The sequence below is a fragment of the Sitophilus oryzae genome, unplaced genomic scaffold, assembly GCF_002938485.1.
Source record: "Sitophilus oryzae breed Bouriz unplaced genomic scaffold, Soryzae_2.0 scaffold_1177_pilon_pilon, whole genome shotgun sequence".
NCBI lineage: Eukaryota > Metazoa > Arthropoda > Insecta > Coleoptera > Curculionidae > Sitophilus > Sitophilus oryzae.
The window spans coordinates 2,625,125-2,643,058 of record NW_022145812.1 but is presented as its reverse complement, the minus strand read 5'-3'; the positions used below and the strand labels follow the sequence as shown (position 1 = coordinate 2,643,058).

The 17,934-nt window shown below is 31.4% G+C and overlaps 1 protein-coding gene across 4 annotated transcripts in view; it reads right to left on the bottom strand.

The window, feature by feature from the left end:
- The window catches only part of LOC115890029 (protein nervous wreck), a 110,806-nt gene that overhangs the window by 72,156 nt on the left and 20,716 nt on the right, over positions 1–17,934 (bottom strand). For all 4 annotated transcript variants that reach the window (XM_030910139.1, XM_030910148.1, XM_030910161.1 and 1 more), the window contains exons 2-3: positions 16,108–16,251; positions 4,282–4,367 (exon numbers count right to left, since the gene is read on the bottom strand). In XM_030910139.1, the coding sequence (XP_030765999.1) occupies positions 4,282–4,367; positions 16,108–16,251 (230 nt within the window). The remainder of the gene's footprint in view (positions 1–4,281; positions 4,368–16,107; positions 16,252–17,934) is intronic.

The following is a 17,934-nucleotide window of genomic DNA, read 5'->3' as shown; positions in this document are numbered from 1 at the left end:
TGTACAGAGAGTCGACTAATATTGTCGATATACTTTGCTTATTTCATTATAAAATATCTGTTTAAATATATGTTAGAGTACCAATTGATATGCTTCCAATATTCAAACTGCATTAATTGACTGTTTGCGTTTATTAACAATAATTGCTCCAATTACTAAAAAATTGAATTTTATATGTGTATTAGTAAAAAAGTCTTGTTATGGTAAAAAGTAACACCTTATAAATTTTATTTCATTTTTTGACGAATACTTATTTAAGCTTGATTTTCATGCGTCCGTTATCCGTTGATACGATGGTCCGATATTAATTTTATTGGTTGACTTTAAAGACTTCAGTTGGTTAGAAACGGTTAACCAATCCAAGTCTTTACATTCAACCCAACGGATGTATGAAAATCAAGCTTTACTCGTATAACAACAGAGACGTTCATTTTCATAACTTATTATTATATTGATTTCTAATTCAAATCCACATTTATTTAGAATAATATATTAACTAAAAGAAATATGTCAGTATGTAATTAACTCATTTGTGGGCATCTGATTCTCGAATATACCGGGTGTTCCATTTAAATTAAATAAGTTATTGCCATTTAAAGCTAGTAATTATTTAAAATAAATTTTTAGACACTCTGTATAATTTTAAGTTAGTATTGTTTTTATTATTACAACACAATAGCTGATCAATAAATAAACTTCAGTAAATATTTAGCATTAAAATCTAACAATAAAATAAACAATAAAATAACATACAAGGTGTTCCATTTAAAAAAAATTAAAAAATTCAAGTATAACATTTTTTATTTATTTAGGACACTCTGTATCTTGAAAAAATATTTTTTAAATTGTAGCTGTAATAGTCTTTCAACGAACCCAAAACTTACAATTTGTAAAAATCTAATCGTTTAGCTGCAATACTCCATGTCGTATGTGGTGAATAACCCTGTATATTTAATGTTCATATATTTAAATTACTCTCTTATTTTGAAAAATTTGAAAAATATCTAAAATAGCCTTTGTATGAATCAATTGATTAGAGAAAAATAAAATATAGCGTGGAAAAACGCGAATATTTTCCATATTATCTGAAAACTCGTTAAAATTTTAAGACGTAGATATGCCAGTAAATAGCTGTCCAAGATTGCCTATTATGTTTTACAACACTATGGAGAATTTAATAACCTTAATCTATATTTATCCTTTTTTATAGTTTCCCGATCTTGCTTTTTCACTAATAGTCAACTTGAACATAAAGAATATTCCAATATTAATTAATTATCGATTGCTTTCTACTTTTTTCTCCATCATCCAATATAATATTTTAATTGTTTTTTTTTTAATTTATTCAGTACTTTTGAATATTTTATAGCATTCATTTGAAAGAAATTAATTTCAGATGAAAAATTTTCTTCGCAACTACTGCGTATAAACAAGTATAAAAGGTTTTCTAAAATGAAATTTTAATTAAAATATTTTTCTAATTTAACTGAAATCTACGATAAAGATTAGTGTTATTTGACGTTTTATTTGAGAAATTTTAATTACTTAAAATATACAGAAAGAAACTTGTACATTTGGATTTTGCATAATTTTTCTTACTTAAATAAACTGAAAATTATGAATTCTTATTTAAATAAACTGAATACCAGATTTGGTAATAATTACTACCTATTAAGCTTCATTCAGAACCTCGCAATTAGTGGAATGAATTAGTGGTTTCAATTAACTTAGAAGTTTGTTCCTTTAATTTCAATGTAAGTATTCAGAACGTCAAAATTAGACTGGGACCACTAATTTATTCCACTAAATACGATGATCTGAATGAAGCTTTAGGCGTAAAAGTACCAAACAAAATTTACCATTTTAAAACAATCAAAAACTTTTCATTCAGAAAAAGAAGCTTCATTCCGAACCTCTCTATTAATGGGATAAATTAGTGGTTTCAATTAGTGTAGTTTGTTCCTCTAATTTGCATGTAAAGCTACGTCTACACCAAAGAAACACAGAGGAAAATTTTGTTGCAGATGGCCGCAACCTGTTTATGGAAACTGAAACGACAGCAAAAGTTCCGTAAACATTCTTTCCACACCAAGGTAACTCATTCTTGTGACTGTTTCGTTGTGTTGCTGCAACAGGAAACATTTGTCCACACCAGTGCAGTGTGTTTTTCTGTTTCTAGTTTACAATGTGGTACGACGAAGATTTGCAGGCAGCAGCAGCTGCAATTGTAATTATTTTACAAAAAAAGAAAAAACTAGTCCGTAAATGTTGGACGAGACCAAGTCTTTTAGAAAGAAAGTCACATGGTGTCATACGTCTTCTGAGTTCATTAAAAAAAGATGATATAGTATAATATTATTCAATTAAACACATTATATTTTCTGTTATCCATTTAAAAGGCATGTTTGTTTTTATTATTATACTAGCGTGTACCGGCGACTTCGTTCGCGTCGAATTGATCATTTGTAATGGTGATGATAAAACAAAGCAAGAATTTCCAGTAACATACAAACTGGATAAAATTTTCTCACATTTATGTCAGCATGAGAAAAAACAATATGGCGATAGTATTATATAACTTGGGGGTAGTTTCATCTCGTTGGAATTTGACTTTCGAAAAATCCGTTTGCCAAAAATAAGCTTTTTACGTCAAGCAGTTTAAGCAGAATCGTGGTTAAGAAATTACCCAACTTTTTGGAACACCCTGTATGATTTTTTAAAAAAATTCAAAATACGTAAAAAAACCAAATAAATTATGCTTCTCCAAGCGTTTTCCCGAAAGACTAACCGTTTTTTAAATAACAAATATTGTAATATTTGAGGGGCGTTTTCACCCTCTTGGAATTTGAGATTCGAGAAACCCCTCCTTATCGAACCATTTAAACGTCAAGCAGTTTAAGCAGAATCATGATTACTCAATGGTCATATTTTATGAAACACCCTGTATAAATTTATAAAAAATCTTAAAATATCTAAAACAACAAAATAAAATATACGTATTTAAGAGTTTTTCCGAAAAACTTACCGGTTTTTAAATAAAAAGTATTTTAATATTTGAGGGATAGTTTCACCCCCTTAGAATTCGAGTTTCGAAAAATCCCTTCTTATCGAACCTCTACACCCTAAAGTCAATCTATTTTCCAAAAATCAGCTTTTTACGTCAAGCGCTTTAAGCAGGATCGTGATTAATCAATGACCAGATTTTTCGACACACCCTGTATACATTTTTAAAAATCTTAAAATATGTAAAAAAACAAAATAAAATATACGTGTTTAAGCGTTTTTTCGGAAACTTGACCGTTTTTTAAATAAAAAATATTGTAATATTTGAGGGGTGGTTTCACCCTTTTGGAACTGGAATTTCAAAAAATCCCTTCTTATCGAACCTCTACACCCTAGAATCAAGCTGTATGCCAAAATTGAGCTTCTTACGTTGAGTGGTTTGAGCAGGATCGTGATTAATCAGAATGTCAGTCACTTAAGGATTTTATATATTAGTATAGACTACTAAATCAACTGATGATTTGGGCAACGATGCGACGGCTTCACGACACATGTTTCGGGTTTTGGAAACAAGCAACAACCTCTCCACACTATAAAAATACCATCGAGGAACATAAAATGTTTACCAATGTTTCTATATTGCCTTTGATCTTTGCCGCTAAATATGGGAACAAGCAACTTATAGAAACTTTTGTTGCTGCAACCGTAAACAATGAGGAACTTAAATAAACTTTTGGCAACATTCATAAACAAGTTCCAGGAACAAGCAACATAAACATACTTAATGTTCCTAGGTGTTGCTTTCGGTGTGGAAGTAGCTTAAGCATTCAGAGCGTTAAAATTAGTGGTAGGAATTTTCAGTTAGTGGAAAAAGTTACCAAACTTTTAACTTTTCCACTAATTATACTTCAGAACTTGCGAGGAATGTCATTTTGGCCTTTTATTATCATCTGTTAAGAGAAAATATGGTTAGAAATCAAAAGTTTATTGTTTTATAAACTAAATATTAGGCTTTCTCTATGGATACAACTGATTACTGCAAGCTGTTGCTAGGATATTTTATTAATTTTAATTGTATTTTGTAGACATTGTGAATGATCGTAAACTAAAAAGTATAACGTGTAATAATTGAAACCGCTAATTCCGAATGAAGCTTTATGGAGAATGTATTTTTGTCCAAATGTTAATAATAAAAAAGTTTTTCCTCTTCTAAAAACAAACCGGTGACCGTACTGTATATTAGAATAGGCATTTATCACTCAACAATCCCTTACTTACCATTTCTCATCTCCGCCCTCCAATTTAATGTCGGGTATGTTCGGAATTTTCTTGTTCAAATATGCGGACGATATTTTCAGGAGCGCCTGAAATGCAATAAATCATTAATTACCATATATTTTACAAGGGGATTATTAAGAGATATAGATGAGAGTAGAGATAATTAATCTACCGGATGTTTTTCAAAAGTGGCTCATCCATATATAATTTTTTTATCTTTTATGAATAATTATTTTCGGTCACTTCCTGTTTCACCGGAAATGTCTGCAACTATTGATTTTTAAATGGTACTCTCGATATTTTTTTACTTTATTCGATAGAAAATAACATTCTGAATAGAATGACATCTCATTTGACTTTTGACATTTTCGCTTAAAAAATTGTATTTTCAATTTCAATCTAGAATCTAGAGTGTCATGGCTTTGTTTATAACGAAAATTTGACTCGAAATAGCAAGTATGTGGTACCGAACTAATCGTAAAAAATGCTTGAACTTTGTAAAAAATGAGTTATGATTAAAAATACGATTTGGGCATCTTTTAACCGACCAGGAAAAATCAAGAAAAATATTACACGATCAAATCTATTTTTCCTGGTCTCCTTAATTAAAAATTAGTGGTTTGGCACAGCCATGGCACTCTAGATTGAAATTTAAAGTTCTATTTTTATGAGTACGAAGATATCAAAAGATGACATAGAATATAAGTCATTCTATTCAGAATGTAATTTTCTGTCAAATAAAGTAAAAATATACCGAGTGTACCGTTTAAAAATCACAATTTGTAGTCAATTCTAGTGAAACAGGAAGTGACTGAAACTAATTGAATTCTTCAATCAGTCCTGATTTATGTCATATACATACCAAATTTCGTGATTTTGAATTTCAAAACACTGCTATTAATTGCTTTCTCAATTAAAAAAAAATAGCGTTTAACCTAAGACAGCTCAATACCAAATTCAAGCTTTTAACAAAATTTCATTTTAGTTTATTCTTTATTCAATGAAAAAATATAAAAAATCTCATCTATAACTAACTCGGCCTCTTCAAAATATCCTAATACGCACCTGTTGTAATTTTGTTTCATTGGAGATATTCTAAGAAGTGAATTAGGTCAAAAATTACTGATTGTGTATTTTTTTTTTTAATTTCAAACACCTCAACAATAAAATAATTAAATTGCACTGATGATTTTTTCAAAATCTTTTTAAAATACTACCTATGTAATATGAATCATTTTGTAAAACATAAATAAAAAGAAAAGTTGGTTAAAATAATGGAAAATAAGTTGGTTATAATAATGGTTTTATAATTCGGAAACTCTCTATTTATTTATCTAGTAATGCTAAAACACTCTATTTGAAAGTCGATTAGAGAAAATAGTATGATTCATTGGCAAGTAATGTAAATATTTACGATCCGGTAAAATTGTGATGTAAGAGGAGGCTTAGCTTGCCGGAGGCGAGTCAGTAGTTGATAGGCCGGCCGGCTGTTGTGGTGTGTTTTGTCATAGAGCTGATATTTGGGGGTTGAAAGTCTTTTGACTATAAACGTTGTAAGTACTGTAAGGTAACGGGTCGTTTGACCAGAAGAAAACCTCTTGTGACGTCTTGCCTTCGAGGTTGGTCTTGAGAGTTTGAGGTCTCCCTTGTCTTCTCGATTGACAAGATGCGGCGCTGGGGTAGTGAGGTACCCCTAGCCTATTCGATTGGGATGCGAATCTGTTTAGCGGCAGATTTGCGTCCGGGGGAAGCCCCTATACTATTTCAGGTGACACTAGCTAGTTGTTAAAGATGATTAACCAATATATAACAGAATGATATTTGAATTAGATGGAAAATATGGAATGGGATATATTGAATAGAATAAATCAGTAGCTAGGGGGCGGAGTACTCCCGGGTGAGTCTTACTATTTAACTATCAATTTTATCCAGATCATTAAATGTTTGTTTTGTTATTTTCATGTACAATGAGAGAGTGCTTGCCAATGACCAACTAAATGGATATTTGAGGTGAATTTGCATTGTGAGACCCGGTTGAGCAAGCTCTAAAAATAACGATTTTACAATTTAGTCTGTCACAGATGCTGTAATAAAAAAAGATTATAATATCCTGTGAAAAATCCTATAAGCTTAAAGAATTATTTACAATGGGTGCTTTACCTAACGAGCTACATACTTTAAAACAAATAATAGAAAAGCGCTGTTTTTATCTTTCTAGGTAAGTCTGTATTATTACGTTCTGTTTACATCCTGTTTTTATTAAGATTCCTTTTTAGGCGAATCGCAAATGAGAAAAAATTGTATGAAAAGTTGTTTTCTTATTATTTTCCCTAACTTATTAAACACAATATACAGGGTCCGGCAATAGTGCGTCGGGCATCTGTAGCTCCTAGAATAAAAAACTTGAGAATTTTGTTTAAGTGCGAACCTAAAGTATGTGCCAGGATGTATTTCAAGAAAATATTTTAACTTCTATAGGGTGGCTCAAAAAAGTGTGAGTGGACTTTGATAATTTTTTTTAAATGGAATACCCTGTATATTATTGCATTTTTGGCTTCCTTTCAGATCACTTTACATAGCCCTAAGATATGAATAAATATATTTTGATAGTTTCAGAGATATTAAAAAATAAATAAAAAATATGTATTTTTCAGCCCTTCTTAAAAATTATTAAAAATACAAGAACTGTCCTGAAATAAAAACTATATAGGTATTTACTTTAGATGGTCTGTACTTACTTTGCTATAAATATGAAAATCGTAAATTATACAGAATGCTCAAAATTCTGCGCCAAACTTTCTAAAATATAAAATAATTTTTCCTCGTTTTTTTAAATGGAACACCCTGTATATTATTTTTTCAGTAGACGAAGAATTAAAAAATGAACATTTTTTGTATTTAGAGTATTTCCACATTTTTAACGGTTTCGCAGATATTTGCGGTTTTATATTTCATATGGCATTTTCCACAGTAAATTTTTATCAAAGCCGCCCAATGATTTTTATCTCCTATTTTACCATTGAAAGCGCCATATGAAATAATACTGCGCGTATCTGCGAAACCGTTCAAAATTTTAAAATACTCTAAATACAAAAAATGTTCATTTTTTAACTCTCCATCTAATAAAAAAATAATATACAGGGTGTTCCATTTAAAATAACAAAGAAAAATTGTTTTATATTTTAGAAAGTTTGGCGTAGAATATTGAACATCCTGTATGATATACGATTACCATATTTATAACAAAGTAAGAACAGACTAACTAATGTAAATACCTAATATAGTTTTGATTTCAGAACAGTTCTTGTATTTTTAATAATTTTTTTAAAAAGGGCTGAAAAATACATATTTTTTAATATGTCTGAAACTATCGAAATATATTTATTCATATCTTAGGGTTTTGTAAAGTGATCTAAAAGGAAGCCAAAAATGCAATTATATACAGGGTGTTCCATTTAAAAAAAATTATCCAGGTCCACTCACACTTTTTTGAGCCACCCTATAGAAGTTAAAATATTTTCCTGAAATACATCCTGGTACATACTTAGCGTTTGAATTTAAACAAAATTCTCAAGTGTTTTATTCTAGGAGCTACAGATGCCTGACGCACTATTGCCGGACCCTGTACTCGTCCCCGGATTGTCTTGATAAACACTTTTTTTATTATTAACTTTTTGAGAAAAATGCATTCTTTATAAAAGTTTTCCTTGTTCTAAAATGATTAATCCCAATTATACTGTTCCAAATTCCCATTATAAATTCCCAAATATCGTCTTATAAAAAAACGAAAATATAGTTAAAATTCTCCTTCAAAAAGTTTCGTTGAAAGTTACTATATAAGTGTTTCTATGGTAATATCATTTTTACTTCATATTTTCTTGCTGTTTCAATATGTTAAAGAAGCACACAATTTATTTGGCTCAATGCTAAGGGAAAGGTGGTTAAAAAGTGTGTGCTTCTTTAACTAAAATAGCAAAAAATAGCAATGACGTTAATCAAAATTAATCACAGGTGCCATGAGAACATGCCCAACAGCAGCAATGTCATTCTAGATCTAACACCACTGCACATTGTCGTCGATAGATGTGCCAAAGCGACAATGATTAGAATGGCCATTGACGGAAATAGTACTAGGAAAATTGTAAGGTCAGGGGTTTGGAACACACCCAAAAAGAAAATTCCACTCCTCCACTGGATGACATACGAAGAATGTACAACTTCACTGCAGTATTGTGCAATATAAAGGATTCGAAGAAAGAAGCCATTGGTCAGCATGTAAAAGACCATACAGTAACGTGGTATACTGATGCTTCCAAAACCAAAGTTGGGACAGGGATAGGATTATTTGAACCCAAAAATTAAATACCTACCCCGGCATCCTTCAGGCAGAAATCTACGCTATCGAAAGATGAGTACAATCATTTATCTTAGATAGGAACTATCGAAAACAGGAAATAACCATCTTATCCCATAGTCAAGCAGCTCTAAAAGTGATCAACTGATCAACTCAGTAACCATCAATTCGAAGATGGTCAAAGAATGCCTAGAGAAGCTGAACAAATTAGGCAAAGAAAACAAAGTTCCCCTACTCTGGGTGCCAGCTCACCAACGAATAGTAGGCAATGAAAAAGCAAATGATCTGCTAGAAAAGGAACGAGCACTCCACTAAGTAGACCAAAACTGCTTTCCAAGTGGAAACCAACTTAAAGTAGAACTCAAGAACCTGAAGACTCCATCAGTAACCTGCAATGAGAATCCTCCAACAGTCTAAGACACTCGAAGAAATTTCTTAGAAACACAACCTTATCACTGAATGCACCGAGACGACTATCGTCAAAGCCCTGGGACCTATGCCTGGGACTGTACGATGAGTTACAACCAGTGCCGGACTTAGGCCTAGGCCAACTAGGCCCGGGCCTGGGGCGGCAGATTTTTAGGGGCGGCAAATTTTGAGCATACCAAAATATTTATCTTTTTTTTTAACTTTTATTTTTGTTCATAAAATATTTCGAATATAGCCTTAGCCGATTACATATTTATTTACTTAACTATTATTATTGTTTAAATATATAATTCGCTTGGGTTATTTTTTACTGCATTGTGCCATGCATCCAGTTAATAAATACATAAATACCTCGAATATAAAAAAATAAATTCAAAAACATTAAAAAATTTATCAAAAACACGTTGGTCTGCACGAAATGAAGCTTGCCAATCACTATCTTTGTCTTCCAATGAAATAAAATCCACGTTGGAGTCAATTTCTGAAGACGATACCGAAAAGCCTAAAACCCGATTAGATGCTTCTAGTCTCCTTAAACAATTCAAAAGCCTAGAAATGGGTTTTATGGCGGTATTTTGGACAGACGTTTTAAATAGATTAGATGCGGTCAATAAAAAGCTTCAAATAGTGGATATTGATCTACAACTTGCTGCAGATTTATATAGCTCATTGGAAAAATATTTTTCTGAAATTAGAAATCTAGATAATACTAAATCATTTGAGGAATATGAAAGAAGGGTCATAGAATTGTTCGGTGAGAAAGAATATGCGACAGATAAAAAGAGAAAAGTGAAACGACAATTTGATGAAACCAGTGATAATGAAACTCTATTTAACGCTAGGGACGATTTTAGGATAAATGATAAATGTATTTAATGTTATTATTGATAAATTAATCCTTGAAATTTCCTATAGGAAAAGTGCCTACAATGACTTTTCAACCAAATTTGGTTTCTTTAGTGATTTATCTACTTTAAGTATTGACGACATTAAGTCCAGACATTTAATAACCTGTTATCCAAATGATTTAGACGAGTCAATGCCTAATGAATTAATACATTTTTGTGAATTTATAAAATGCATTAAGTCAGCAAAACCATCTGCTAGAGAGCTTCTTAAAGTAATTTATGAAAAAAACGCTCAAGACCTGTTTCCAAATACTTTCATAGCATTAAGAATCTTCACATGTACTTTTATTACTAACTGTTCTGCTGAACGCTCGTTTTCTGCATTGAAACGTATTAAAACTTATTTACGGTCCACTATGGAAATAGAACGTTGGGGGACACATAGAAGAATGGGGAACACACAATAGATCTTTAAGGTCGCGGTGATTAAACCCTCCCAAACATTCTACATTCTAATCAAAATTAATACTAACCTATCAAAGAATGAATGATATTACCATAGAAGCACGTTTTGATTTTTAGGTGTTAATGGTGTTAATAACAAAAAAGTGTTCCCTCTTGTAAAGACAATCCGGGGACCTACTGTAAAATATGCCCAGTTTCAGAATAATCTGATTTCAAGAAACAAAATCCTAAAATGACAAAGGAAAATATTTTTGCATTAAATTAATCAACAAATGTTACGGATATTTTTTCCTGGACAAACAAAACAAATGATTAGATATTAATATTTGTTACCACACAATCAATATGATACAGCATGTACAGGGTGTCCCATTTTAGTTGAAATCATACAGTATCTCCGTTATTCGTGAAGATAGAAGCGTGCAGTTTGCACAAACCTGTGCCACTTTTTTGTCAAACGGAAGATGCCGTAAACAAAATTTTTATCTTTTTTTTAGCCCTCTTCGTTTCTGAGCTACAGGGTCTTTTTGAAAATTTTGCAATTTGGGATACTCCCTGTATCTCTGTTATTCTTAAAGGTATCGAGACGGTGAAAACTGTTTATTGTAGAACTTTTTACGTAGAATTCAGTGGCGTAATCTGTTATTCTACGAAAAAAATATTTTTTAAAGATATGAACTAAAGTTATGTTTTCTTAAATGGAACACCCTATATATTTATAAACTATATGATCTGGCTTGCCATAAGCTTCTCAAAAATATATATCACTCTATATTTATTTTCACTATTTAGTGCATTATTTAAAAATATATATTAAAGGATCCTATTTATCAGTAGGCCATGATTGATAATAAAAGAATCTAAAGAATTATTAAAAGTATAGTGCTATCTGTCTTTTGTTTTATTTTGAGAGCCACTAATAAATTCTATATATATTAAGGAAACTTAACTCTCTACCGCTATTTGTAAATTTTGGAAGCTATCGTATCGGAACTTTTAAATATTCCTTTAGCTAATTTACGTGAAATATACTTTCAGCAAGATGTGCCCACCCCCCTCACAACTTAAGTTACAACGAAAATATTAGAATTTTGTTAAATTATTATTTGTCAAATCAATGAATTGGAACCAATGGACCCATATGATTTGGTTTGAATTCCCGGATTTGTCCGTTCTCGATTTCTGATTTTGGGGATTTTTGAAATATGAAATATATCGTGGCAACTAATACAATGTCGAACACCTGGAAAATGCTTTAATAATGCAAGCTTTTAGATATTTGCAAACCCATCCCGTTATAATAAATTCCGTTATAAAAAAAAGAAAAATATATTCAGAGATTCAGTTGGTAACAGTTTAAAAGTAAAATATATCAAACCTAAATAAAATTTTAATGTGTGTATGACTATTTTAGTAAATACCATTTTGATTTTTTGTAATTTATCACGGCCTACTAATAAGAAAATGATATATTTTAAATATTGCAGTAAATAGTGAAAATAAATATAGAGTGATATGTATTTTTGAGAAGCTCATAGCAAGGCGGATCATATGAATTATAGATATACAGGGTGTTCCATTTAAAAAAACATAACTTTAGTTCATATTTTCAAAAATATTTTTTTCGTAGAAAAACAGACTACGCCACTGTATTCTACGTAAAAAGTTCTACAAGAATCAGTTTTCAATAGTTTTCATCTTCTCGATATCATCCATAATAACGGAGATACGGCGGCTGTCCTAAATTGCAAAATTTTGGAAAAGAGTTTCTGAGCTACAGGGTGCTCAGAAACGAAGGGGGTTAGGAAAATTTTGTTGACAGCATCTTCCGTTTGACAAAAAAGTGGCATAGGTTTGTGCAAACCGCACTCTTCTATCTTCGCGAATAACGGAGATACCGTATGATTTCAACTAAAATGGGACACCCTATACAGCGTGACCACTAATTTTGAACCTACATAGGAAAATGTGTGTTGTGATTTTTGCAGAAATTTTATTCTTGATAAAAAATTTCTGCATTTAAGCAGACTGCAATTCAACTAAGTCGTTCACCCCTATATTTTTTTATTTTTTCGGATAAAAAAACGAGATTTGATATGTTAGTATATCACATGATTTACGATTGGTTGACGTATTCAATTTTTTTTTATTACTTCTTGTTTCACCGGAAATGATTGCAACTTTTGATTTTTAAATGTTGAAAGTTGACATATGATAAGTCATTCTATTTAGAGTGTCATTTTCTATCGAATAAAGTAGAAATGTGCCGAGGATGCCATTTAAAAATCAATGTTGTAGTCATTTCCGGTGAAACAGGAAGTGGCAAAAAACAATTAAATACGTCAATCAATCCTAATTTATCTCATATATATACTAACATAACAAATCTCGTTGTTTTATCTTAAAATCACTTTTGAGACGCACCCGGTATTTTGATTTTGTATTTTTTCTTGCAACCCTTTATTTAAGTATTGGGACATACTGAGTTTTTGGAACACATGCAGAGTTTTAGTTGATTATAGCTTAAAATTATTTGGAGCTCTACAGGGTGCACCCAAAAAAGTTATATACAGGGTGGCCCATCGAAAACGTTCCGCAAGGCATAACGGCCAGGGTAATTTTTTTTTCAAAAAATTCAAAAACACGTCAATTTTGTTTGTGAGGGGGACAACTTTTGCCCCAAAAATGATTGCAAAATCTTTAACCCTCTAAGCGGGGGTGTCATCCCCCAATTTTTTTCAAATGGGAAGGGAGGTCAAGTGGTACCGCAATGAAAAGAGCTTTATATTCTCTATACTTTCCCGCTTCGTTTTTGAAAATCGGTCGAGTCATTGAGAAAATATGAAGGATTGAAATTTGAAAATTTTATTTAAACATTTATCAGAGTAACGATAAGGATAAATTCCTTCGACCAATTTGCAGTTTTTTCTTATTATTTCTAGATGTTTACGCATTTTTTTCCTTGCCAGAAAGTTGAACGATCAGGTGCGGTAGTTGCTAGATAGCTGTTCTGTGACTTGTGCGTTGAAGCGGTTGAAGTTCTTTTCAATATCGTTAAACTTTTTAACAATTATGGTGTACTCACTTGCAGAAAGAGTGGAAATAATCGAACTTTATTTTAAAAATAATGAATGTGGCAATCAGGCTGCGCAGATATTCAATGAACGCCATCCTGACAAACACCTTTATGGCAAAATTGTTCGCGAGTTAGTAGCAAAATTTCGCGAAACTGGTTCCGTTATGAATAAAAAGAGACAGAGGGAAAATCCTGTAGTAAATGAAGCTATGGAGGTATTCGTATTGGGCGAAGTTGCCATGGATAGTACGCTGAGTACAAGAAAATTAGCCAATGAGACCGGCGTGAATCGACACTTGTAGTCCAAAGGATATTAAAAAAACACAAGTTCCACCCGTACAAAATTCAGTTGGTACAAGAACTCAACGAAGACGATTTTGATCGTCATTTGCAATTTTGTGAAACTATGAGTGAACGAGTGGCGAATGATAATAATTTCCTATTTAATGTGTGTTTTTCGGATGAGTGTACTTTCTTTTTGAACGGTGTAGTTAATCAGCACAACTGTCGATACTGGGCTGAGGACAACCCCAGGGTTTTTCACGAGGTGCACACCCAAAACCCTCAGAAATCGAACGTGTGGGCTGGTATTTTTGGAAATTCTATTGTGGGTCCTTTTTTTCTTCCTGGAAATCTAACAGATGATGTGTTCTTGGATTTACTGGAAAATACCATCGACCCAGCCCTAACTGACATCATAGAGAACAATCCTGGATACGTTGAAGCGGAACTAATATTTCAACAAGACGGTGCGCCTCCACATTACTCTCAAAATGTGCGTAATTATTTAAACAATAACTTTCCCGGTCGGTGGATAGGACGAAGGGGTGCAGTTGAGTGGCCTCCCCAGTCACCCGACTTGACTCCTTTAGACTTTTTTCTGTGGGGACACATAAAAAGTAAAGTGTATAGCACTCCACCCGCCTCATTAGAAGACCTGCGAAGACGAATTATTGATGTTTGTCGCGAAGTGACCCCGCAAGTTCTTCAGAATGTTCGAGAACAGTTTGAAAATAATTTGTATTACTGTATGGAGGTTGGCGGGCAACCTTTTCAGCATTTGCTTCATTAATTAGGTAAGTTTTTTTCAATTAATTCAATTTATGCGTTTTTTTTTTGCAAAAAATACTTTCCAAATTTCAATCCTTCATATTTTCAAAATGACTCGACCGATTTTTAAAAACGAAGCGGGGAAATATAGAGAATAGAAAGCCCTTTTCATTGCGGCACTACTTGACCCCCCTTCCCATTTGAAAAAAGTTGGGGGATGACACCCTCGCCTAGAGGGTTGAAGATTTTACAATCATTTTTAGGGCAAAAGTTGTCCCCCTCACAAACAAAATTGACGGCCCTGGCCGTTATGCCTTGCGGAACGTTTTCGATGGGCCACCCTGTATTATTGTTGTGTTGCTTCAAATGAAACGTTCTATATATTATTGATTTTCGAATTATAGGAAGAAAATTGAGATTAGTTTCATTAAAGAAATTTATGTCTAAAATGTAAAGTTTTTAAAATGGCGATTGCCTTGTAGCAGAACCATCATAAAACAAGAAGAAGTTTTTGAAATATTTAGCATTTTCTAAAAATAGTGCACACATTTTAAATTTGAATTAAAGCTACCTACCTTAATTACACTTTGCCCTATATAGTATAGTATGTTATAATGGCGACAATAATGCTACAAAGTAACCACTGTACGATAAAACAATTTAAAATTGACGCTTAAAATTATACAGGGTGAGACAAAATTAATATCGAACGATTGGTCACTTTTTGTAATAAGTTACTATATTCTTCAAAAAATTCTTGTTGGTATTTCGGCATTGTAAGAAAATCTACAAAATAAAATAGTTATTTTTTGTAAACCCCGCTGCGTTAATCTAACGGAGACCAATTTGTCAACAATGCATAATTAAAGGCAATCTACAATTATTATTTTATTTTGTAGATTTTCTTTCAGTGGCAAAATACCCAGAAGACTTTTTTGAAGAAATGAATCCACCACAAAGGTGCAGAGATTATTTAAGTTACTATCTTATTTTGAATGAGTGAGACACACATCATTATATTGAAACTAAAATAAATAAAGTGCAAAATTCTTTTAGTTTCAATTTTAAATCATTGTGTACCACATTCAAAGAAACCCTGTATATTATTTCGGGATTCGATGCAGAAGTACTCTATGATTGGAAAAAAACGGCGTCCATTTGGCTTGGAAATGAACATCAATTACATTCCCCATAATATAATTTTGCATAAAAATGACAGCGATTTTTATTTCATAGCCATCGCTGGCGCCGTTTTTTTCGATCATATTGTATGGTATTACATTCGATGGAATCTTACATTTTTGATCAACTCTGTATATAAAACAACAGACTTAAATTTTGACTAGTTTTTCATAGTTTGTTGAGTGGAAGGAATTTTTATCAAAAGTCGAAATTTCTAAGAAAAATTAAAGGGTGATTTTTGTAAAACAAAAACATAACGATTTAAATCTAGTACTCGTATTATCTATCTGAAAAAAATCTGTTGTTTCAAAACTTCGATTTATTTTAGAACTGATTTATTTGACAGCATTCTTTGGATTTATTTCAAGTGGACGCTATATACAATAAATTAATGACACAGCGATAAGTGGTATAATACTTACTTCTGAATATGATTTTTCTATCGCAGACCTTTTGATAGTGAACGTCCTTATATCTTCCAAAAGGTCACATTCGTGTTGATTTTTCAGCACTAATTTATTCACTTGTTCCGAGTGGAGATTCTTCAGAAATTTCGCAAAATTACCCTGAAAATAAAAACACTATATCACCAACAAGCCAAAAATTCCATAATACAAATTAAAACACTCGAATATACACAATCAAAATAATACATAATTAAACGGAATCTATTGTTATTATTTTTTTATTTGGATTAAACAATAAACCACCTCGTTAGACATTATTTTGCGATGACACAATCAAACTAGCATTTCAATGAATTGACTAAATTTATTAAAAATTGTCCGATACTATTGTTTCAAGTAAGAATTCACCCAAACTCTCGAACAACATGCGAGATAAGATTATTATAAATGTTATCAATCTTATGTCTTTACAAATTATTGATCTATATCGAAACAAACCTAAAGATTTAGGACTAATCTTGTGATTAAGTTGTTATTATTACATTTTCTAAATTCATAAGCATCTATTTTTATATCCTGGATGCAATAAATGTCAATATTTGCAAAAAAGGAGGAAAAACTTCTTTATCATTTAAATTTTGAGAAAAATGCATTCTTAATAAAAAAAATTGTTTGTAATGGTTAATCCCGTTTATACTTTTCCAAATTGCCATACCATTTTAGAGAAAACTAAAAAGAACATAAAAAATATGGTTAAATTGAGAATGGAAATATAATTTCGATTTTATTCTTTGATAGATGGTTATCATTAATTTTGTTTAACCTCATATTTTTTGTTGTTGTTAAAGCGTCACGTTTTCCAATAACTATCATCATCCTTTCCGTAGCATTGAGCTAAATGAATTTTGTGCTTTTTTAACATTTTAACAGCAAAAAATATGACTTTAATTAAAATTCTACCAATGAAAACCTATGAAAGAATAAAAACGAAATTATATTACCACAGTGCGTTTTGATTTTTAAGACATTTTTTTATTTTCTCTAAAACGATATGGAAAACTCTGGAAAAGTATAACCATTTTAGAACAAACAAAATTTTTAAGAAGAATGCATTTTTCTCAAAATGTCAATAACAAAAAAGTGTTTCCTCTTGTAAAGGCAATTCAGGGACATACTGTATATTATTTATTTCGACACCATATACAAAATTTGGCATGTCCATTAAAATATCTGAATATTCACAATTTCTTTCTTATACTATTTTTTTCTATACAGGGTGTCCCAGAAATAAGTGCAAGTATTTTAAGGGGTGATAGATCTCGATAAAAGAAACATATTTTCTCTTTATCTTTTTTCAAATAAGTCCAAAAAAAAAGAATTTATTTTGCTTTGAAAATTTAAAAAAATATATTTTTTGCTACAATTTTGAGTTGGGATTATTTAGGATTTTTTTTCTTCTAAATTTAATCTATTACCTATGTTGCCATATATCAAGAAATTATGGTTTTTAACTAAAAACTAAAAAAATTCCAAATTTTCTATGCAATGAGCCCAGGTGTTGCGACGTAGGAAGGGGTGTAGGTACACATTTGTAACACGCCACGTGATAACACGCTTATTTAATTATCTAAAATTTTTATTAGAGTTTGAAAACTTAACGATGTTTTATACAAGCAGTTCGTCTAGCGACAAAGAATTTTTAGTAGTAAAATGTACAACTGCGGCTATGGTTTTCAGAGCTCATTTGTCCTGAATTTCCAAAAATTTTTATGGAAACTCCAATTTTTCTTGACATGTTGCAATTGTTATACCGTATGATCGAAAAAAGTCCAGTTTGCTTAG